This window comes from Trichomonas vaginalis, chromosome III (assembly GCF_026262505.1).
Source record: "Trichomonas vaginalis G3 chromosome III, whole genome shotgun sequence".
In the NCBI taxonomy this organism is placed as follows: Eukaryota; Parabasalia; order Trichomonadida; family Trichomonadidae; genus Trichomonas; species Trichomonas vaginalis.
In genome coordinates this window covers 4,341,247-4,365,494 of record NC_067205.1, presented here as the reverse complement: position 1 = coordinate 4,365,494, position 24,248 = coordinate 4,341,247, and the positions used below count along the sequence as shown (strand labels likewise).

Sequence of the window (24,248 nt, the reverse complement as noted above, 5' to 3'; positions counted from 1 at the left end):
CTGTTCCCATTACTTCCATTGGCGTTACAATTCTTGGGAAATTTGGTTGTAGTTCTTTGAACCACATCCGGGTTGATTTATTGACCCATCTCATTGTAGTTCCAATCGCTGCAGAACAAAAGTAGGTATTGTTTGTATCTTTGGTTAGGTTCTAATGAACTTTAAACAGATGTTTTCATTTCTATATGTTTTTTCTTTAAATTAACTTTTATTTTACCGAGTTCTCCGAAGATTTAACCGCTTAAATGCTCGTAAGTAAAAAGGTTTTGTATTTGTGTAATTTTTCTTTCAGTACTTCCATTCTATTTGCTGATATTTTCATCGTGTTTGGAGTCTTTGTATGTCGGCACATTTTTTCCGATTCTGTCTACTGATGTCAGCCGGAATTTATTCTTAGACTTTGGAATGCATTCATATTCACTCAGTTACTCTTGTGAGGGTCATAGGATTTTTCGCTGTTCCCAAATCTTTCATATGTTTGTTGAAGTTAGTTCCAATAGGAGTGACTTGTTCGTTTCCTTCAGTCTTTCTAAGGCTTGTTGTTGCTGACTATTTCTTCCATGTTGGTTGTATTGTTTAAAGCTTCTTCCTGTGGACGTTGTACTCTCAATCTGCTGCATTTCATATATTCCGAGACCGTTTTCACAATTTCACTATCTACGTCATACTCGATTTCATTAAGCTTTGTTCTTTTCGTTGTCGTCTCATTTTTTACGTTTTCATGACCGGAAAGTTGAATTGTCATTGAGCTCTAACTCCATATCTGCGGAAGTTAGAATTATTGCCATGTCTTTGGATGATTATGTATACAATCAGATCCCTTAGCGAGTTGTATTTTCCAGGTTTGATGTTATACTCGTTTTGGTGCTTGACGCCATAAAGTAAATAGGTTCGGGTCAGTTTTCCATCCTTGAACTTTCCCAATCAGCTTCTTTATATCTGTCACTAAAAAGGGTCAACAGTATCGGGAACCACATCTGCTTCTTCAGTAGGTTTTTAGTATATTCTGGGATTTCCTTGTGTTCTCTAACTTTTTCTTTTATGGTCCTTGCTCTGTTTGTGGTTGTTTGTGCAGGGGTTTGTGAACTGTTGTGCTGTGCGGTGTTGTGTTGGTTGTTTGCTGGTGGGGATGGTGGTTGTTGTTGCTGGTTGTTGTGTCGTGTTTTTGGGTTGCATCCGTGTCTGGGTGCTCATGTGACGTATGTAATGTTTTATGGTTCCTGGTGCAGGGTGCTTCTCTTGGAGGTGTTTGTGGTATATAAGTTCTCACGCACGTGGGGCACAGTATCCTATCTGCAGCTATAATGCCTACTGACTTTTCGTTTTTTAAGAAAGCATTTACTAAGGTCTGTTTGGGTCTGTTGTAACTCTTTTTCTTGACTTTCCACAACAGTTGCCTCTAACGCGTCATAGCACTTTGAAACTGCCTGTCTCGTTGACTGCATCTGTTATATTCGTCATATTTTGTGCTTACTTCTTTATAACTCTTTGTCGAAAGCTTCAGACTTTCAGTGTCTTTCCAGATGAGAAGTTCTTTTCACTTTTTCAGCGGGCTACTATGAAGAGCTTCGAAGGCGTTCTTAAGTCAGCAATTTTTAAAGCTTCATTTGACTATCTTCATCAGCTTGATTTTTGTCCGTATTGACCCTAATAAGCTGGGTCTTTTAGCGTTGGCTTATCATAAAATCCTATGTCATGTCTAGTCTTATATATCTGCTCATTGCTCCTTCTGGGTCTGCTCGTTATTTACTTTTTGTGCTGTAATTTTTCATACTGTCGGTGTGCGCAACTGTAAAGTTTTTCTGCCTTTACATTTGCTTCAACTTCTTTTTATACTCATCCGCTATCCATGGATATCGTCTCAGGGCTTTTGTTTGTTTTATCTTCTTCATCTATTCGAGTACTTTTATATTCGAGTAGTATGGTTTTTTCAATATTTTGATGATCTTGTTCATTTTGCTGATCTTCTGCTAGGCTTATTTCTGACACTTTTTCGCATATTCCTCTGTTACTTAGTTCTTTCTGTTTTCTTTTGTCTTCTTTTCTCTATCGTTAAACCAGGAGTTGGGCTTTGTGTTTGTTGTGTGTTCATTTTCTGTTTTTCTTTTCGTGTGTCCTATGTATTGTGTTTTATTGTCTATGTTTGATGTTTGACATGTGTGCTGAATTTGATTTTGAGTTGATATCCGAATTCATGTACGTTTGAGGTGTATATGGTTTCCGTGCGGGCTCACCGTAGCTCTGCTCTATTTCGCTAAAAATGCTCGTCTCTTAAACCTCCACTCTGTGCACAAGAAACTCGGTTTAAGAGCATAGGTTGTTGACAATTTTTGTTGCAGCAATTGGGGTTCATTTCGGGGGAGTGTGGTTGTTGCAAAGCTGTTGGGTGCTTGGGTCAGTTTACTATTGGATTGTTTCAATGCTCTCTTCCTCTTACGTATATTCTTATAGCTGTACCGTGCATTGTGTTAAGGTGGAAGTTAAAAAAGTTTTTGACAAGGATGTTGTGATGTGTGTCGTGAGTGTGTGTGGGTGTGAGATGATAGTTTCGTGCGTAGAGAGTCTTTGTTGAGATTTCTTCGTAAAATGTGTGTAGAAGTGTCTTCGGTAAATGACCGCAAAAGGGTGTGTGTGTGAGTGGAGAGGTGAGGTGGTGCGAGTCTTTGTGTGTCGACGTGGATGTTCTGCGAGCTGCGTGTAGAGTGTTGCGAGTGAGATTCGTGTCGTAGAGGCTGTGTGGAGGTGTGCGTGTGGGCAGTCGGTGAGTGTGTGCGATGAACTTTCTGTCTATGTTTTGTTGAGATTTCTTGCGTAAAGACTTTGGTGAGATGTGCGTGTGAGACTGTGCGAGAGGATGTGTGTGCGAGACTCTTGTTGATGGAGTTTGTCGTAGAAGTTGCGCGTCGGAGTATGTTGTGGTAGATGAATTTCATGTATGATGTGATCGTAATGGTGAGTGGATAGAGTGAGTGATGAGAAACAGTTGAAAAGTGGGCTCACCTCTTCACTGGGCTAACATATTATTTGTGTGTTGGTGATAAATTATTCATGAAAATTCCACGAGGTGAAAAGATTAGGTGAAAAAACAGGTGTGGTGAACTAATCTCCACCTCTCACCTAATATAACATTTATTTTGTATGTAAAATTCATGAAAAATTTCACTGTAGGTGAAAAATTAGGTGAAAAAAAAAAGTGAAATCTCACTCTTGCACCTAAACATTATTTTGTCTGATTTACGAAGAAGTTCTTGACAAAACATTTACCGAATAAGTCTTGACAAAAACATTGTACGAAGAAGTCTTGACAAACATTCGAAGAAGTCTTGCAAAAACATTTTACGAAGAAGTTCTTGACAAAACATTTACGAAGAAGTCTTGACAAAAGCATTTCGAAGAAGTCTGACCAAAACATTTTAAAGGAAAGGTCTTGACAAAACATTATACGAAGAAGTCTTCACGAAAACATTACGAGAAGTCTTGACAAAGACATTACATGAAACACTGACAAAAACATGTAAAGAGGTCTGACAAAACATTTACGAAGAATCTTGACAAACAGTTTACGTTCGATGTTTGACCAAAACAGTACGAAGAAGTCTTGGACAAACATTTACAAGAAGTCTTTAAAAACTTTACGAAGAGTCTTGACCCAATAACTTACGAGAAGTCTTGACAAAACATTTACGAAGAAGTTCTTGACAAAACATTTACGAGAAGTCTGGACAAAACATTTACGAAGAAGTCTTGTACAAGAACATACTACAAGAAGTCTTGACAAACATTATACGAAAAGTCTGACAAAACATTTACGAAGAGTCTTAACAAAACATTGAAACATAAAATTTGTGAAAAAGCAGACACATATTATAATTTTTCGACCCAGAAGACTAACAATTTTCCAATAAAAACTTCATTTATACTAAAACATCACATCAGGGCTAGAAGGCACGAAGTTGCCTGGAACCCCACTGCCTTTTTTTTTTTTTTTTTTTTTCTCATCGACTTAATATCTCGAATTCACAAAGGTTATTATATTTTTCGTTGTAATTATGGAATATATTGTGACATCGTTTCAATACATAGTATCTTCAACTATTGATTCAAGCTATGGCGTATTATTCAGAACTAAACTATTTTTTCATCATCTGTTTCGGAGTGTTTTAATTTTGGGAAAATAATTGTTGAGTTTAAGCTCATCTTTGCATCATATTGCATCCTTCTTATATATACAATATCACTTTTTATGGGGTAATCTAATGCTTCGAATACGTTTATAATTATTTATTATTTTTCTGATATATGATAGCATTAGAAATATGAGCTCATTAACCACTCAAATTCTTACAAATAATACAGTATGACTTAATCTTGTTTGATCTTAATCTTGTTATAAATGAGCCATCATTACTTATTATCTTGTATTTAATTGTTGTAATATATACAAAATCTTCAGACTAAATGTTAACTTTTATTTCTTCAGTCCGCTCATATGTTATGACGTGTTCCTGTAAAATTGACTCTAAACGATTATTCGATTTTAATAGGAATTATATAATTTTGAAATTTCGTTTACATTATATGAATTTTGATTAATATATTAGCAATATCTATTACCTTGAATACTTGGCTTATTTTGTTATGTTCCCAAGTTTTTGCAAAAATTGCCATGTAAAGTGTTAACAGTGCTTATATTATCATTTACGAATTGCTATCAACAAAGTTTCCTCTGGAGAAAAACTAGTATAATTGTTTTTAACCAACCATAATTTAGTGCGGCCATCTTCCACAACATCAAAACAATGCTGAAAACCTCTTGTTAATTCAATTCAAGTTAACACCAAATCAAGATTAAATCAACTTGAATCAACTTTATTTTCACTGTTACTAAAGGCAGACTGACTTTACTCGACATTGACACTAGCCATCATACTAGGATATCTATTCAAACCGGATGAATTCCTCATCATGAAATCGTGTGTTTTGACAAAACATTGTACAGGACATATTTGCAAACCCATCGGACACTTACCACCGCTTCAGGAATACCGCAAGAATACCCTCCAAATAAAAAGCGAATCGATATTGCCACTTTTACATTAAAAAATCTAACTAAGCTAAATTTTGAATGAAAAAATTTTACAATATGATGATAATGGAAGGCTCTATATCGAAATGAGCATTCATCAAACTCCATGTTACTCTAAACGCAACAATCTTTCCACCTTAAGCTTAGAAACTATATATCTAAACCCAATATCCATAAGATACTTCATGAAGTGATTAAAACAGCTTCTCTCGTTTGGATGTTCTCTCCTGAAGGGAGACTTGCCAAACTTGCTCGATCAGGGATTCTCAGGGGGTCCAAAAATTTTTACGTTGTAAGAGCTTTTTACAACCTTTGTCACCAGAAAAACTTCAAAGAATAAATAAAATCAGAACTTTTTATTTTTTTATATTTGAAAATAATGTTAATAAAGCCGAATTTTTTATTCTGACTTGACATGAATCTTTTTTTTCACATTCTATGCCACATTAATGAATCCTATAGCCTTTATTATCAATCTAAGTTTCAATTTATGTTGTCCGAATTTTTTTTATTTCAATTTGTAAATTTTCGTTGACTTATTTTATTTCATGACAAAGAGAGTCATACATCGCTTCTCAAAGGAGGAAGATGACATAATTACTGAAGAAGTAAGTAAAAATGGAGATGACATACATAAGGCCCTTGAAGTTTTGGAGCAGAAGTTTGGAGAAAATTCATTTCCTCGCATCAAGTTCAAGTAATCAGACGTTACAAAGGCTTGTTCGAGCCAGAACTCGTGAAGGCGCTGACGGACAACAGAAGAAGACCAACATCACTAATGGAATTCTTCTTAATCACAGAAAGATCGTGTGGGACTCTCTGCATTGCATAGTTCTCCGTTTATCGCAGCGTCAGGAGATCAATGTTAACGTACATGACGATCAAAACAAGCCTTGTCTAGAGGCAAAAAAGGATAGAAACAAACCCGAAAAGAAATCCAAGGCGAAGGCTCCACCAAAATCTAAGCCAAAACGTCCGGAAAACCCTCCACCGCCAGTCCCTCCACCTGAAAATACACAAAATCAGATTAATCCAAGCATCTGGTCCCATGTCATGAACGAATACGAGATGGCTTTGGAAGATAACGTTTCCATCTTTATTTAATTGTTTTATTGTAACTACTTTTGTTGATGAAATTACATTTAAACCTGAAATTTCTATCTATAGCAAACTTTTTTATCCGAAATATGAACGATTTTACTCACTTTCAAAAAATGACCATTTCCTGATGCAAAAACTGTTAACTATTACAATTCACAAAGCATTAATATTTACCTTAGCTAAATACCCTCATTTTCTGAATGTCAACAAATATGTCATGTCTAATTATATGAATCGTCTTATAATAAATATTGATTAAACATAATGCAGTTAGAATAATCAAGTCTCATCTAGATAAGAAAATTTTGTAATACAACAGAAATTCCATTCATAAGTGACAGCTCTAGTTTTTATCATTTGTAAATTCGTAGAATTGGAGATGAGAAAAATGAAATAATCTAGCATTAATACAATAATTCTAGAATTTAATTAATGGAAATTACGAAGAGTTGAAGTCTTTGAGAAGTACTATTTTCGATAGGCATATTAGAATCGAACATCTTCTGAAAAAATATCACATAAACTCATATGATTTTCATATATATAACCTATTTATTATATAAAAATCAAATTCAATGATCTTTAAAACGAAGGATAAACCTCAAAATTTACGAATAATGAGTGGGAATAAGGCGTATAAAGCAAAAATTGATATTTAATGGTTTTATGATAGATAAGCATTATTATCCACTCATTATATTCGTAAATTTTGAGGTTTATCCTTCGCTTTTAAGATCATTGAATTTGATTTTTATATAGAATAGTATTATATTAGAAAAATACATATGAGTTTATGTGATATTATTTTTCAGAAGATTTTGTGTTCTTCTTCAAAATTTTATTTTTTTATTAAAAAGAATCTTTACAAAATATACATTTACTTTAATTAATATTTAAAAACGTGCTCTATCAAAAGTTCCAAAAATTCAATATTTTAGCTTTTCTGAGGTGTCACTTTTGATGAATTTCTGTTTACAACAATTTTGCTTAGAAAAATTAAGATTGCGTTAATGAAATTTTTTTCGAGTAGATCTGAAAACATTAGCAACAATTCGATGCACTTTCAAAGAATATAGCCATTAATTATGGAAAATGGCTGCTAATAATAGTTCTAAGATTATGTTTCAATTTCTCTTATTAATTTAGGCACTAGGCTATATAAAAGTAGTATAAGATGAACATGAAACATATCTTTTAATGATATAACTTTCAAGATTCTTTAATTTTTCCAATCATTTTGGATTTTTTTTTATTATTGTTTTGATTCGATATGATTAGCATGACTCATTAGATTCCCTATTTTTTTACAATGCAAAAAGAAACAAAACTTTATAAAAATGCTATTACATGAAGTTCTGTTAAGTTAAATTTTACTAAATATCAAGAACATTAAAAATACTCATTCAAAGATAGAAAATTGCATAATATACAAAAAAAAGTTGCTTGTGATGATTTTTTCCATCATTAGCATATATTGAAGGACAAATTTTTGAAACACAAACTAAATTTCGATATGTTATGGCATGGTTCATAAAAATTTGTCCTTGAAATTGTTTTGATACATGAACGATTATTTCAGAAGGAAGAGTACCTACAATATCATTAACACCGCAAAAACCAACTTCATTAATCCAATTTTCAGCAAAGCATTTAGGGTGAATATTTATTTCATGAGGAATTATTAGAAATTTTATTGGTGAGAGACCAAATACATAAGAATCTAACGATTGAATAGTATATGGCAAAATTACTTCTTTAAGTTTTGGACAATTAAAAAAAGTAGCATGATGTATAATTTTTACTCGAGTACATCTCATATCAACTAGTTCAAGTTGTTGGCATTCACGAAAAGCTTCTTGACCCATCTCGAGGATAGAAACATTGAAAATAAAGTTGACAAAAGATGTTGCACCAAAACCACGAACATTTGATATGTATCTAGTTGTTGGTAATATATCGATGAAAGAATTACATGGATATGCATACAATGTTCTCAGATCGTTCGAATATAAAACTTTGTTGAATGTTTTGAAATATGGACTTTCAGAGATGAATTCTTCTAATTGTTGACATGCCCAAAAACATGACATCCCTATCGTTGTGACACTTTTAGTTATCGTTATATTTTTTAAGTGTGAATATATGAACATTTCTTGTGACAAAACCTTTAAATTATTACTTAACTTGACATTTTCAAGCATAGATTTATAAAAAATCTTTGTATTTTCAAAATTTTGAGAGATCCGCATATAACAAGGAAGAACTTTCAAATGCGCAATAACCTATTGTTAATAAAGATCTAGGTGCAATAAACTCCCTAATTTTTGTGTTTTTGAAGGAATAATTTCCCAAATAATTAATTGAATCTGGAAGTCTGATAGAAATGAAGTTACAATCAGTGAATGAATTTTTGGCAATTCGTGTAACATATCTCCCTTCAATTTTTTCAGGAATAGACAAAATACCAGAATAAGTTTTATCAATAAGTGCAATATTTGTCCCATCCCCAATACTAATCTCATTACTATTAAAATATGAATATATAATAGTTGTTTCGGCATTATATGTCCCGATTAATAGTCAAATTATTTCAAAATAAGATTGTGTCACTTTTTTAAAATTTTTCCTTTGAGGAATACCATGAAATAAAAACAGATTTCTATTGCAAATGTATAACATTAGCAAAAGTCAACTCATATAACAGAGTTTGAATTTTTTCATCAAAGATTTGTTGAAATTAGCGAAATTTCGATGAGAAATTTCTATGTTTATTTGATCAATCTGTATTAATTAAGTAGCCACTTGATTTTGTTCATAGAATCAGAAATTTCGAAATAAAATTTGCCTGAAACAACATCCAATGAATGTTCATATAAGCATTCTTAATTTATGTTAACTTTATATCACATAAATTATACAGCTGCTTTTATTTGAACGAGATTTGAAATAAATTAAATTAATTTTTTTATTGATCGCAAGATATCCCAACGATAGATTTTCAAATAAATAAGATATTTAGATTCAGTAGGCTACAAATATTGATATGAATATTTTATCATTTACGATAATAACTATACATGGACTCTTAGGCGTTAAAAGTGACATTCATGAATTCATTAATTAATTCAAGCATGATTAGAAGATTTTACTAGTTATGCTTGATAAATTGATCTCATTCTTACACTATTAAATTCAAATAAATATAAATGATAATAATCCTATTTCTGCACAAAAATTGAAATTTGTAATATTACATGAACATTTTTCGATGAAGTAGTATGAAATTGTGTAATCTTTGAGAGAATTATGAACTGAAGATGGAAGCGTTATACCAAGCGGAAAAATAAAATCTCGAATGTTTGTGGTAAGATAAAACGATGCATGTCCAACAGATGTAATACCATTTTTGAATATTAAAGCTGTAATCGATGGATTGTTCAAAAATGCCTGATTTCTAATTCTTTTTAGATTTTTTGGTAAATAATACACTTTTGCGGTTTTTGCGGTTGGATAATGGACAATTTCTTCAAAATTCTTGGTATACAAAACACCATCTAAAGATGTAAAAAATCGATTTCGTTCATCAACAAATATGTTCTCTAATAGTTCCAAATGAGAAAATGGATCTTGTTCATTCAAAATTTGGACTGATTCTGGCAAAAATATTTCCTTAAGAGGTGTATTGACAAACACATCATCTGCGAGTTCAATTATAGTATTTGGAAATGTAATTTTGGTAACATATGCAGAATCAATACTATTTGTTGAGAGATTTATGCAGGATTCATCTATCTTTATAGATGTATATTGACTTTCAATATTCTGTTTGTAAAGAATTCCATTACTACAGGATAGTTTTTTTTCTGCGATTTATAAAAAAGTCAGAATTAATATGTCACTTTTTGTAAAATTAGATCTCTATTCCAGAAACTCCTTTCAAAAAATTTCTTTGCAGCTAACCGGCAAAATATGGTTCCATCATTAGTTTCAAACTGGTAATTAAGATGACTACATCGTGGAGTATTAATGATCATTAAACTCCTTTTTCTATCCCCTTTTCAATTCAGAATAGACTGATTTTGCGGGAGGTATCAGAAAAAACTATAAAAGAAAGCCCAATTTCAGGTATATTTGAAGCTTTCAATATTTTCATATATGTGATAAATGATCAAGAGGTTATGCTGCATTGCTACTTAAAAAAATTATAATTTTAAAACTATAAAAATAAATCGCTTTATTCTTGAGAATAGATATTCTTTTGATGAATCTATTCGTTATATAGATAAAAATAGAAAACAATGAATATCAACATAAAACAAAATGTTTTTGTATACTATTGGACAAGTGTAAATTTCTTTAGTATAATATGAAATGATATAATTTTTAAGTCTATCCAAAATTGAACTGGATAATGAAACACCTAATGGAAATACAAAATTTCTCAAATTGTCCATTGCATCAAATGAATCTCTCTTTATTTCAATGATCTCACTCTTGAAAATAAGTGTAACTAAATTATTCTGAAACAGAAATGCTTGGTTTCTAATTACTTTAACTTGATTAGGTAGATAATATACTTTATTTGTTTTAGCAGTTGGATAATGAATTAATTCTTCAAAATGTTTTGTATATAAAACACCATCCGAAGAAGCAAAATATGGATTATTGATATCAACAAATATATTTTCAAGTGAAGAAATAAGAGAAAATGGATCCAAATCAGAAATTATTTTCACAGATTCAGGAAAATTTAATTCTTTTATAGGAGTGTTAATAAATGGATCATCTTGTAACTCAGTAATAGTATTCGAAAATGTAATTTCCGTTACAGTTGGGTAGTCAATGCAATTCTTTGTAAGAATTCTACATGTTTTATCAATTAGTAATGATGTGTATTGATTTTCGACATTCTGCTTGTAAAGATTACCATCTGTACAATATAATGTTTTTTGACTTATGAATCAAAAACACATTTAAATAAAAATTGTCAGTTTTGTTATTGAAATTCTTATGTTTTTTTTTATTTCATTTGAATACATCTTAGGATATGGTTCCAAATTATAATCCCGATAAAAATTAGAGATATTTATGCATTATAGCGAATGTATCTCTATCCAAATTCTTGTTCAAAACTTTTAAAATTTGAAAGATTAGGGGCGCTAAAAATAGAAGAATTTCCTTAATTGAAAATATGTGTCTAAAACTTTTATTTCCTTTGATTTTGCATCATAAATGATTAATGCAAAGAAAATAATTAAAGTATCAAAGGAGTTTTTCTTTTTTTGATCTGAGGTTATATGCAGAATTATAATTCTGATTAACTTTTTGTTTTGAATTAAGCTAAACTTTAGAAAATGTTTTAAATTTTAATGGGACATTCTTAAGAAATTATATAAATATCATTAATAATGAACTTTATCTTAAAGTATTTGAGCATAATGCAACAAATGGCGATTATTTTAAAACAATTGATCAAGTTAGATATATAACTAATCATAGCCATTTATTTTCAATTCTAAATGTAATTAATAAATATTATTGGTATGACAACAATGGATACTTATTCACTTGGCTCGTTCATGGAGTAGAAGGGAATAATACCTGGTATCAAAAAGTTCACCCTTTTGATACAACCGAAGAGAGTACAGCAGAAACTAATGGATACAAAAAAGTTCACTTATCATGGACTCAATTTTTTGAAGGTGGACTTACAAAAAATATCGGTGGAAGTTCATTTTTTGACTGTTCCACAAATTCAAGTGATTGGTGGTATCCAGTAGGAGCCAAATCTAGTTATAATAAACCAAATACTTTACCAGCAGCAAGTGAAAAGAATAATTTTATTCTAGAGCCAGTCGTAAGTTTGCTTTTAAAATTACCAATATATCGGACTCAATCATTTAATTATCACATGATTGAATGTAACCATATTCATTATTCATTTTTAGAAATTCTTTTGTTGCAAATTAGTTAATCTATTCAAAATAAATTTTATTTATGAAATATAGATCATAAAATGAGACAATAAATACAAATTAAAGTATGCATTATTATAAACAATTGGACATGTTTTGATGATCAATGAGTAATAAGAAATATTATATATATTTAATTTATCTAAAACTTGACCAGGAATGGAAACTCCTAATGGAAAAATTAGACTTCGGATTCCAATTGCAAATTTCAGTTCGGTAAATTCCACATCTGTTATTGTGTTTTGAAAGATAATAGTCGTTAACGTATGTTGAACTAATAATGATTGTTTTTTAATAATTTTAACAGTTTTTGGCATATAATAAACTGTCAATTTTTTTGCTGCTGGAAAATGGACTAGTTCTTCTATGTTTTTATTAAACAATATACCATCAACCGAAGCATATTTAGGGTTATTTTTATCGACGTTTAAGTTTTCCAGATTCATCAGTAATGTAAATGGATCTTCTTCATGGATTTTAGTAAGAGATGCAGGCAAAAAAAGTTCTTTAATTGGAGTATTGATAAACACATCATCTTGCAATTCAATGAGTGTATTCGGAAGTGAAATTTTAGTAACTGATGAATAATTAATGCTATATAATGTGAAATTTATACAAGATCTATCAATAATAATGGAATTATATCGAGAATCAATATTATCTTGATAATATAATAATCCATTTTGACAGGAAATAGTTGTTTCGGTGATTGATGGTCAATTCAGAATTAAATTTGTCACTTTTATTTAAAATATGATTACCGTTTTTCTATATGTTACATATTAAGTTCTGTCAAAATGTAAGCTATTGAATTTTTTGAGAGGAAATAATCGTCGCGAGGAAGTAAAAAGTGACGCTTTACAGGAAAATATTATTAGAAATATTGATCATATAAATATTTGGAAAATAATATGTTTTTTCAAAAATTTGAAATGTTCATAGGATATTTGAAATATGTAGGGATTGAAATTTGGTAATATATGATAAACAGGATTTTTAAATTTCAAGAAAATAGCTTTTGTGAATTACTTTGTTGAAACTCTTCCCAGATCATGATTCAAATATATTAAAGAGCCAAAAATATAGAGATGAGTGCATAATCAAAATTTACATTTTAATTATTTAGAAAAACGTATAACCTCAATAAAAAAATATCTCAAAGATTAATAGTTAATTTAGGGCCTCAGCTATCTAGGGAGAATGTTTTTTCCTTATGATGTATAATAATTTATAATGGTATGCATCATAAGGAACTCATTCCGCTCTTAAGATCGAGAAAACTTGTTCGAACTTGTTGATCATTTCAACAAGTTTTCTCGTTTTTAATACAAACTAAAGGCTATGAGGCACTGATTATATAGTAATGCGCTCAACCGTTTAGTTTCCAGTAAGATAGCTGGAGACAACTTTCTCAAACGTGATTGTGTTTCAAAACTGTTCGCGTAAGTTAGCAGAGGCTCAACCACTTTCAAGTTTTCCGTTCATTCATATTCGTACCGGATGTATTCATTTGGAATACCGATTCTACAGAGTTTTTCGTTCATTTTTTTCTTTACAAAAACTAGTTTAATTTTATCAGAATTTGTTAAGATATTTGAAAACAAAATTCATTCTAGATAATATATTATTTTTCAATCAAAATATTTTGATTATCATCTCAAAAGTGTTCTCAAAACCTAGTTTTTCTTATTTTTGATAATCAAAAAAAAAAAAAAAAAAAAAAAAAAAAGGGAGTGGGGCTTCCAGGCACTTCGTGCCCTCTAGCCCTGAAGATGTTTAGTATAAATGAAGTTTTTATTCGGTATATTCTGAATCTTGAATGTCTTGGAAATTTTCTTCTTCTTCGCTCTCTGAGGTGAGGATTTCTTCGACTTCTTCTTCGTCATCTGGTGCTACGTGTCCAGCTATAAATACTTTGTAGAGTCCATCTGGAGGTGTCTGTATTATGAATGTGGTATCGTGTAAGAATACAAACTCAACATCCTGTTTGAATTGGCAATTTGAATTAGTGAATTCTGCCAATTTTATAGGATGTCCTTTGGTAGCTTTCGGGAAGCTTGAAATACTAACTTTGCCACCGTATGGAACTCTTTCTGGTGTATCTAACGCTATAGTGGATATGACATGGAAATTGTCTTGAAATTCTGGTAAAGGTTGTATACAATATAACCGTTTTGACTGTCCTGGTTTGGTAAAAAAGTATACGTAAAAGGACCTTTGCCCATACTCATCCAATTCTTCGAGATAGTTGTAGGTATTGGGATATATGCTGACATACTCAGCAATTTTCACATTTCGCAAATAAGTTTGCATATTTTTGGGGAAAAGTCTAATAAATTGGTCGATGGCTTGTAGTGCAATTAGGTTTGCTGTAACAGGCAAGTATTGAACAAACAAGTCCACGAGAACACCTGGGTCTTTAACTTCATTTTCAACTGGTTGCAAACTATCCATAACAGACTGAAACACTTCCGAATAATCGGTGTCGTCTTGAATTCCCCATTGGTTTTTGAGTTTTTCAAGGAGTTGAAGTCTTTTTTTAGCATATTGCCTGCGAACACGTTCAGGTATGGTAGTGTTTTCTTCTGTATTTTCTGTATCTCCTGATTGAAATTGCTTCGCGAACGCGAGGTATCTCATCTGGGACCTTGTCGTCATCGATGACGCGCTTGGTTGTTCCTCTGTTGTTTCGTTTGTTTGTATGGTATTTTCTTGAGTAGATTGTCTTGAATTGTTGGACAATTGGTTTGCAATTGGAGAAGACTGTAAAACTTGTCCTGTTGTGTCTGGTACAACTGTATCTGTTGTTTCGTTTGTTTGTATGGTATTTTCTTGAGTAGATTGTCTTGAATTGTTGGACAATTGGTTTGCAATTGGAGAAGACTGTAAAACTTGTCCTGTTGTGTCTGGTACAACTGTATCTGTTGTTTCGTTTGTTTGTATGGTATTTTCTTGAGTAGAATGTCTTGAATTGTTGGACAATTTGTTTGCAATTGTATGAGGAAGTTGCTTTGGTATTATAGGAGGTTGTAAGGGTTTTGAGAATGGTGAGACATAAGTTGTAGGAACTTTAACTGCAGAGGTAGTCGACGAATTGTTTGCAATTGTATGAGGAAGTTGCTTTGGTATTATAGGAGGTTGTAAGGGTTTTGAGAATGGTGAGACATAAGTTGTAGGAACTTTAACTGCAGAGGTAGTCGACGAATTGTTTGCAATTGTATGAGGAAGTTGCTTTGGTATTATAGGAGGTTGTAAGGGTTTTGAGAATGGTGAGACATAAGTTGTAGGAACTTTAACTGCAGAGGTAGTCGACGAATTGTTTGCGACACTTTTTCTTCCTTCCATTAGACAAAAATAAACTGTTTTTTTCGGACCACTCATAGAAAAGTTTGAGATGAACCGTTTTCGTCAACGGTAACCCCCTCTATTTTTTTATTTTATTTAATAGTTACCGTTGGAAAACCGTTCCATCTCAAATATTGAATGAACTATAAACGTTTTTTGTTTTCTATATATGCTTTTTTGTCCAACGGTAAAACTTTTTGCACAACGGTTTTTGAGAGTCATCGCCGTTGACCGAGTAGTTTTTTGTGCTGAACAAAAAGTGTCATATAAACATCTGTCAAAAACCGCTTTTTAACTTCACTTAAAATGCCACGTAAGCTACGTAAGAATATACGTAAGAGGAAGAGAGCATTGAAACATCCAATAGTAAAACTGACACCACAACAACAGTTGCAACAACAAATGCTGAATGACCCCACTATGTTGCAACAAATGTCAAGCAATCCTATGCTTTTAAACCGAGTTGTTGGTGCACAGAGTGGAGGTTTAAGAGCGGCACTTTTAGCGAAAATGGCAGGCTATGGTGGAGCTGCAGACGGAACAGCTTATAACCCTCAAAGTCAAATGAATTTGAGTTCACTCAAAAATCAAATAACAGATGTCAAAAAGTCAAACATAGACATACAGAAGCAAATAAGTGAAAACGAAAAGAAACTAGAATATGACAGACACACAAAGAAACTCAATGAGTTAAACGTAGAGAAAAAGAAGAAAGAAGAACAACTGAAAGAACTAAGTACAGAGGAATATGCGAAAAAAGTGTCAGAAAAAGCAGCAGAAGTAGCAAAAATGGAACAAGATGTCATAAATTTGAAAAACCATACTACTCAATATAAATACTGAAAGATGAAGAGATAAAACAAAAAGCCCTGAAGACATATATGGATAGCGATGAGTATAAAAAAGAAGTTGAAGCAAATGTAAAGGCAGAAAAACTTTTACAGTTGCAAAACCAAACCGTACAGTATGAAAACTTAGCACAAGAAAGTAAAAATAACGACGCGGCTATGCAAAAGGCAATGAAAAGCGCAGAATATATAAAAGCTAACAATGACTGGTTAGATGCCCAAGCCAACGCTAAAGCAGCCCAACTCATAGGGTCAATAAGGACAAAAATACAAGCGGATGAAGATAGTTCAAATGAAGCTTTAACAAATGCTGACTTTAAGAACGCTTTCGAAGCTCTTCATAGTAAGGTGAAACAAGTGAACGACTTCTCATCTGGAAAGAAACTGAAGTCTGAAGGTTTCGACAAAGAGTTAAGAGAAGTAGCACAAAATATGACGAAAATAACAGATGCAGCAACGAGACAGGCAGTTCAAAGTGCCTATGACGCCGTTAGAGCAACTGTTGTGGAAAGTCAAGAAAAAGAGTTACAACAGACCAAAACAGACCTAGTAAATGCTTTCTTAAAACGAAAAGTCAGGTAGGACATTATGCTGCAGATGGAACATATGTGCCAGCTGGTGGAACTTATATACCACCAAACCCTCCAAGAGAAGCACCTGCACCAGGACTACCTAAACATTTACATCGTCACATGGACACAGACACAGGCATGCACCAAAACCAACACAACAACCAACACAACAACCAACAGTTCAAAACATGCACAACAACCAACAGCAAAACAGCACACAACCAACAGCAAAACAGCACACAACCAACAGTTCAAAAACCCTGCACAACAACCACAAACAGAGCAAGGACATAAAAGAAGTAGAGAACAAGGAAACCAAGAATTCTTAAAAATGCTTAAAGAAGAGTGTGGTTTCCCAGATACTGTTGACTTTAGTGACAGATATAAAGAAGCTATTGGAAAGTTCAAGGATGGAAATACTGACCCGAACCTATTTAGCTTTATGGCTCAGCAAAAACGGATATAATCTCAAACCTGGAAAATACAAGCTCGCTAAGGGATATGATTTAATAGCATATCATCCAAATGACATGGATGAATTTACTCCGAGATATTTGATGTCAGAGCTAAATGACAATTCAACTTTCGTCATGAAACGCGTAAAAAATAGAGACGGAACGAAAGAACAAAAGCTTATGAATGCGGATGACGTAGATAGGGAAATTGTTGAAAACGGTCTCGGAATATATGAAATGCCAGCAGATGAGGTACAAGAAACTCCACAGGAAGAAGTTCAGATACAACCAGACATGGAAGAAATAGTTCAGCAACAACAGCTAGAAGAGCCTGAAGGAAACGAACAAGTCCTCCTTTGGAAACTAACTTCACAGAACTAGATGAAGATTTGGAACAGCCGAAAAATCTTGACCCTCAACAAGAGTATGCGGAGAATATGGAATATTTCCAAGAGTCTAAAAAAAATTCGGCTGACATAGTAGAAGAATATCGAAAAATGTTTGCCGACATACAAAAGACTCCAACATCAGATGAAAATATTCAGCATAGAATGGAAGCACTGAAAGAAAATGTACACAAATACAACAACCCTTTTTACTTACGAGCATTTAACGTTCAATCTTCGGATGAACTCGGTGAAAATAAAAGGTTAAATTTCAAGAAAACATATAGAAATGAAACATTGTTTAAAGTTCATTCAGAACCTAACCAAGATGGAAACAAACCTACTTTTGTTTCTGCAGACGATGGAACTACAATGAGATGGGGTCATAAAGCTAATCCAGATAGGTGGTTCATAAACTTACAACCACAATTCCAAGAAGTTGTAGACGCAATGGAAGTCAATGGTGAACCAGATATAGCTGGTATTTTCAGCGCGGCTTTAATGCCATTGAAAGATATGAAACATGCAGATATTTTGGACCAGTATGAAATGAACATGGCTGATGGAAATATAACACCTGACGTTCTAGAACATTTATCTCAAAGAACTACACAGAACCATAGAGATGGTATATTTGGTGAAGAGTTTAGAAAGAAAGTTAGGGAGAGAAGGAAGAGAACCTATTGTACATGACCTTGCAAACGAAAGTTTACAAAATGTCATAAAAACTTACTTTGCAGACAATGAACCGAGAAGGGATGAATATTTAAGAAAACTCAAATGGACAGTACCAAATGAAATGTTAGTATTGAAAAACATGTTCCTTGACAAAATAAAACCAACTACAGAAATAAACGACGCAAGACTGAAAGATTGGGTAAAAGCTTTCCCATTCACAAAAGATATAGTTGGTAACATGGAAAGAAAACCAGAATGGCTACAAAAACATATATTTGGAAACGAGCATATTCCATATGGACAGGCACTGTTTGAAGAGCTTGAACCAGAAACTCAGGAAAGAGTCATGCAAACAATACGCGAAGACTCAAATACAACTATGACAAACTCTTTCTAGGATATAGGTTACCTGAGATGGGCGACCAGAGCCAAAAGGCAAAAAGGACATGGGAAATTTGCAACATACTAGATGAACATAATGCAAAGATGCAACAACTTCAAGCAGAGGGCAATGAAGGAAAAAGAAGAGTTAAAAACTCAGTCAGGAAGAAAGTAAAGCTTGGTCCAGTGGGTTCTATTATGACATATAAATCCAACTATTCTATATTTTTACTCATATGAAATGTACGCCGCTCAGAATATAACGCCAACAGTTTTGGATGCTATGAATGGAAATGTTTCCGAATGGTATAACGAATGCGACAATGCCATTAGAAGGTCAGAAATAGTTCCTGGAACTTACGAATATACAACTGCTGTTTCTTATGGAAACGTAGGTGAGTTTGGAGAAGGTTCTTCAACAACAGTAGATATTGCTTGCGACAGGTTTCATATTATTTCTATTGACAACTCTTTCTTATACGTGGAACAAGACATTGAAATAAAACCTTCTGCCAAGTTGTCTGACAAGAAAGGTTGCAATGGAATTTTCTATGTCGGATACCAATATGCTCCAGAAGTTTTCATGGGATATAAGATATATTCTAACTCTGACTTAGTTCAAACAGTAACATGGGCAAACTATGAATGGTTCGCTTTGAGAAACTCAGTACAACCACAAGCTAGAGAACAAACAGACCAGTATGCAACTATTGAGAAAATAAGAAGACTTGACCCTAACGTTCCAGGAGTTTATGTTAACCTTTCTGGTTCAGATGGAACTGCTGCACTAAAGTAAAACTGAAACTTAGAGTTCCTTTGTCATCTTTCCTCATCTTCAGGTTTTTAAGATACTTGCCAAACTGGGCAGGAAAAATTTCTATCGAACTTACTCCAAGCAAAAATAACTTAGTCATTGCACCAACACAAGACCCATTCACTCTTACAGACGTAAGGGAACAAATCAACGTCATTCGCCGATTTTGCAAAGACAAAGTTGACTTAGACTTTGGTTTCTCAAACCTCAACACTGAAGTAAACTATTATTTCAATGCTGCTGGAACTGCTTGGGACCCAGTTAAGTTCACATGCGAAAATTTGAATGCAAGAGAATAGAAAGCAGACTTGCAGTCTATATGTTGGACCCAGATATTTCAAATGCTTTAGCTGCCAAATATATTGCAGTTCCACTTATGTTCCCTATACACCAAATATCTGTCAAAGACTTTGCAGGTGAAGTTGGAAACCAAAGTGCTGACCCAGGTGCAAGAACAGATATTGCTTTAACAACTGCAATGAAACATGCAGATACTATGTTTGTACTGTTCAGACGAACTATAAATGACTATTCTTGTTTCTACAACCCTGGTATTAAATATCATATAAACATAGATGGCAAATATTATCCAAGAGAAGAATATTCTACAGTTGAGGATATGAGGTCATACAACTTGACATTAGATGCTATGAACTTTAACAACAACTTCACAACAACCATTAACCCTGAAATGCAAAGTTCTATTATGCCATATGTGAAAGTATGGACCATACAGGAGTCAAAAAACTCAATATACAAATGGAGACCGTTCAAACTTTTGGCTTGGCATTCCATTTGCTGACTCAGAAGACTTTATGGGTGGTATTTCAACTGTTGGTACAGTCAAATACAATATACTGGTGACAGAGACGGTCCAGATGAATTGAAAGCAAAGAAGTTTACAAAACCAATAGCACTTTTCACGGAAGATGCTCTTTTGAAGATTCGTTCGATGAAACCTGCTGGGGCTCCTCAGATTGGCATAACGACAGCTTCCATCGAGCAGATTTTGGCAGCAGGTCAGTAAGTTGTTCTTGAACTGACTTCTCTCCGTCAAATATTGACAGTACGCCAGTTTTGACATAAAATTGTATTATAAACTTACCTTTAGAAATATCGGTCAGTTTTGTTGATATTTTTGTCAACGTCAAGAACTTTCACCATTTCAGTTATACCAACTTTCTTTGCTTTATGAAAATATTTTGGTTCAGCAAAGACTGCTATTCTATAACATTTTCCATTGTTTGTATAAAGAACTATTCTGTCAATGTATTTGTATTGTTTGTGTGTGTAAACTTTGTTCTGCTTCAATTCGAAGAGATACTCAAATACGTCCATCTTTTTATTCTAAGTAAAATGTCATTTCCGAAAAATAGAAGCGTAAGTGTTTCAAAAGGTTTAATGGCGGTGGCAGATGTGAAGTTAAATTCACCAACTCAAACAAACAGTCAAAGTGTTGTTGTCAATGTCAAAGAAGAGATGTTGAAGTGGGGAAACCATACGAAGACGAAGATGGTATAACAATAGTTCCTGTAAAAGAACAACCAACATATCCTGAAGTTAGCAGAGACTTAAGTTCTGTTGCAGATATTCGAAACGACTACCAACAACTAAAGACAAACTTCAAACTCAGGAGAAGATTTGTCAAGCTTTAGGTATAATGTTAAACTTGGTCGAACACAACCCTGTAAAAGTGAACTCATATGTCATTGCACCTCATGAAGTTTTGAAAGAACTATTGAAACTTTTGACAGAGGCAGACGATATAAACATCAAAGAAATAGAACCCGACATTGCTTGCTGTGGTGTTTCATATAATGTCATTGACAAGATATACGTTATGAAAGGAGGTGAAACGTTGAACTTAAAATATAGTTTCCCAGACGTCATAAAAATATTTGACGACCACAACATTTCATTAAAATTTATTTGCTAAGTAAATGGCAGAAGACATAGTGGTTTATACTATTACGACTAAAAACCCTGAGTCATATAATTCTATAACAACAAACTTACAAAGTCCTCAAGGACGATATTGTAAACTAACTTAAACACGATGACGACTAAAGCCTGTTTTGCTCTTTTGACACCAGAAGACTTTGTTGTTGTGAATGGTAAAAAATACTTCTTTGAAGATACTTACTCAGATATACCACCAACAGGTTTTGTTGACTTATTTAATACTTTAAGGACGGATGTAACATGTGCTGCAACTAGAGCAGGTTTCATTATGTTTGGATGTCCGACTGAGTTTACTATAAACGATATGAGCTATAATACAAAACTTATATCTGGTTTTTACTACCAACAGTTTCCTATAACAGGAAAAGGTGTCATACAAGGAATGTCTGTTCCATTGACTTTAAGCACACCTATTTTATATATTGTTTCAAACTTAGGTTCAAAGTGCTATTCGAATGTCGACAGAAACTACTATGACCAAAAGATACTCATGCGTATAAACAACACTTTCTCTGCTGGTTTGCCTATTGTTCATTCGAATGCAGAGTTTTCAGCTTTAGTAAACTCAAACACTTTAGCAAACATAAACTTAACCTTAGTTGACGCAAACTTTGTTCCTGTAAAACTTTTATGTCCTATGTATTTGTCAATGACGGCAGAAAGTTTCGAATTGGAAGATGCAACTGGTGAAAGTATTGTATTACAAGAACAACTTCAACAACAAATAGCTCAAGAACAACAAATGCAACAAATGGAACAACAAAGTCAAGAATAAAAAAATAATATTTTTTTTATTTTTATAAAAATGTACAGAATAGATGTTTCAGATTTTTATGACTTCCAAGCATTCAGAAATATGTGTCCATTTAGAGACTATAACAAAGCAGTCGAGAATTTGAAACGTTTAGTCATTTATGTCGACTCTGCCCCAGAATGTTATGTCATGAAAGAATGGGATGTTGTCTTTAACAAACCTAAAGCGACAATAGTTTCAGAACAAGAATGTAGACAGAAACTTAAGAAAATAAAAGTCGTACAAGTTGGAATGAAGATGTTAGATGCTTGGGATATCTTATTGTCAAAGTTAGAAGATTTTTCAGTTCGTGGTATAAAGTTCTATACACCTTCTCCAAACTTCTATTCTATCTTCACTGGATATAAATACGAACAAGTAGAATGGAAAGAAAATGTTATAGAAGCTTGGTTAGACCATGTCAAAGAAATTATATGCAATGGAAACGAAAGAGTCTATGAGTATATCTTATGTTGGTTTGCAAACATCTTACAACATCCAAGTGCTAAAAATGAAACTGCTCTCATTATAATTGGAAAACAAGGAACTGGTAAGAACACTTTCTTTACAGATATCTTATGCAAACTGTTAGAGGGCTATTCGAACCCTAATATGACAAACTTAGAAAACATCTGCGGTAAATTTAACTCTTCAATAGAGAATATGAAACTTATAGTATGTAACGAACTTCAAAGTATAGATACAACAAAGTTTTAAACTCAGATGCTTTGAAGAGTCTTATAACAGACAAAGTTGGAGTTGTTGAAAGAAAATATAAAGACCAAAGAGTTTGTGAAAATGTTGCAAATTTCATCATGGTTTCAAACAATGTTGTTCCGATGAAGTTAGAAAGTTCTGACAGAAGATATGTAGTTGTCAGAACGTCAGATTCTCATATGCAAGATACAGAATATTTTGACGACTTAGCAGAAACTTTGACACCTAACTTTTACAACCACTTGTTCTCATATTTCATGACATTAGATATTTCTAAGTTCAATCCAAGACAAATTCCACATACCGAAGAGAGACAAACATTGTTAGAAGCAAACAAGAGTGTATATGAACTGTTTATAGATGAGACTAACTTTGAGTGTTTAGATGAAAGGTCATTGTACGATGAATATAAACAATATTGTCAAGAATATGGTTATATGGCAGCGTCTAAACGAACATTCTTGGCAAATGTCAAAAATCTTTTAGATCAGAACGGCGTATATACAAAGAAAAATTTTTCTGAGTAAATTTAAAAAAAATATTTTTTTATCCGATAGAAAAGATGACGAAATATATTTCAGTAAACAAGTACATGACAGAAGTCAAAGAAGAACTAGACCCATTCGCATTTGAATGTTTACTTCTACCATTTTGAAAAGTCTACATTTGACAAAGTTTGGAACATCGAACCAGTTAAGTTTGCTATTGTGACTAAAAATGGTGCGAAATTTGAAGACTTAGACATAGAAGGTTTGTTAGCAGTCAAAGAAAATTTTGACAGAAGGTTTCAAACCTTAAAGAAGGCAAAGCATACAAACTTGTTATACCTTATGAACCAAAGAAAGCAGACGACTATGAATATTATGAGTCTAAGATAGTTGAAGTTCAAGGTAAATTGGGTAAAAAGATTTTAGAGTCTAAGCCAGTGTTTGCTCCTAAAGAGGAAGAGAACATTGACATTGACCCAGAAATGTTCTAAAAATAAAATTTTATTTTTACATGTCAAATTTCTTTTTCTCTGGAACTGGTTCAGGTCTTTCTTCTCTTCTTCTACTTTCTTTTCTTTCTTCTCTCTCTTCTTCTTCTTCTCTGGTGGAGTTATGTCAAATTTCTCAGAACCATATTTATGTAAAAG

General features: G+C 32.9%; 7 protein-coding genes and 1 pseudogene across 8 annotated transcripts, besides 3 other annotated features; 5 read left to right on the top strand and 3 right to left on the bottom strand.

The window, feature by feature from the left end:
* Positions 1-2,480: 2,480 nt before the first annotated feature.
* Positions 2,481-2,933, bottom strand: TVAGG3_0640040 (uncharacterized protein; the record flags this gene model as incomplete). The annotated part of the gene is made up of 1 exon (XM_051241222.1): positions 2,481-2,933. One exon carries the CDS (start codon positions 2,931-2,933, stop codon positions 2,481-2,483), a length of 453 nt encoding a protein of 150 aa, XP_051087809.1.
* A 2,771-nt stretch (positions 2,934-5,704) lies between these two features.
* On the top strand, positions 5,705-6,323 carry TVAGG3_0640030 (uncharacterized protein; the record flags this gene model as incomplete). The annotated part of the gene is made up of 1 exon (XM_001299274.2): positions 5,705-6,190. The coding sequence occupies one exon, from the start codon at positions 5,705-5,707 to the stop codon at positions 6,188-6,190; it is 486 nt and encodes a 161-aa protein (XP_001299275.2).
* An 806-nt stretch (positions 6,324-7,129) lies between these two features.
* Positions 7,130-7,167: a mobile genetic element.
* Positions 7,168-12,935: 5,768 nt separating this feature from the next.
* Positions 12,936-12,976: a mobile genetic element.
* Positions 12,977-13,863: 887 nt separating this feature from the next.
* Positions 13,864-24,248: part of a mobile genetic element that runs on past the window's edge.
* Positions 13,957-14,475, bottom strand: TVAGG3_0640000 (uncharacterized protein; the record flags this gene model as incomplete). The annotated part of the gene is made up of 1 exon (XM_051241221.1): positions 13,957-14,475. The coding sequence occupies one exon, from the start codon at positions 14,473-14,475 to the stop codon at positions 13,957-13,959; it is 519 nt and encodes a 172-aa protein (XP_051087808.1).
* On the bottom strand, positions 14,540-15,507 carry TVAGG3_0639990 (attachment subunit-related family; the record flags this gene model as incomplete). Its single annotated transcript, XM_051241220.1, has 1 exon — positions 14,540-15,507. A coding segment is annotated over one exon (968 nt), but the record flags the coding sequence as incomplete, so codon positions are not given.
* On the top strand, positions 15,814-16,228 carry TVAGG3_0639980 (protein of unknown function, DUF4106 family; the record flags this gene model as incomplete). Its single annotated transcript, XM_051241219.1, has 1 exon — positions 15,814-16,228. A coding segment is annotated over one exon (415 nt), but the record flags the coding sequence as incomplete, so codon positions are not given.
* TVAGG3_0639970 lies at positions 17,880-18,843 on the top strand (annotated as a pseudogene). Its single transcript has one exon. A coding segment is annotated over exon 1 (964 nt).
* On the top strand, positions 21,698-22,378 carry TVAGG3_0639960 (uncharacterized protein; the record flags this gene model as incomplete). The annotated part of the gene is made up of 1 exon (XM_051241218.1): positions 21,698-22,378. The coding sequence occupies one exon, from the start codon at positions 21,698-21,700 to the stop codon at positions 22,376-22,378; it is 681 nt and encodes a 226-aa protein (XP_051087805.1).
* On the top strand, positions 22,409-23,037 carry TVAGG3_0639950 (uncharacterized protein; the record flags this gene model as incomplete). Its single annotated transcript, XM_051241217.1, has 1 exon — positions 22,409-23,037. A coding segment is annotated over one exon (629 nt), but the record flags the coding sequence as incomplete, so codon positions are not given.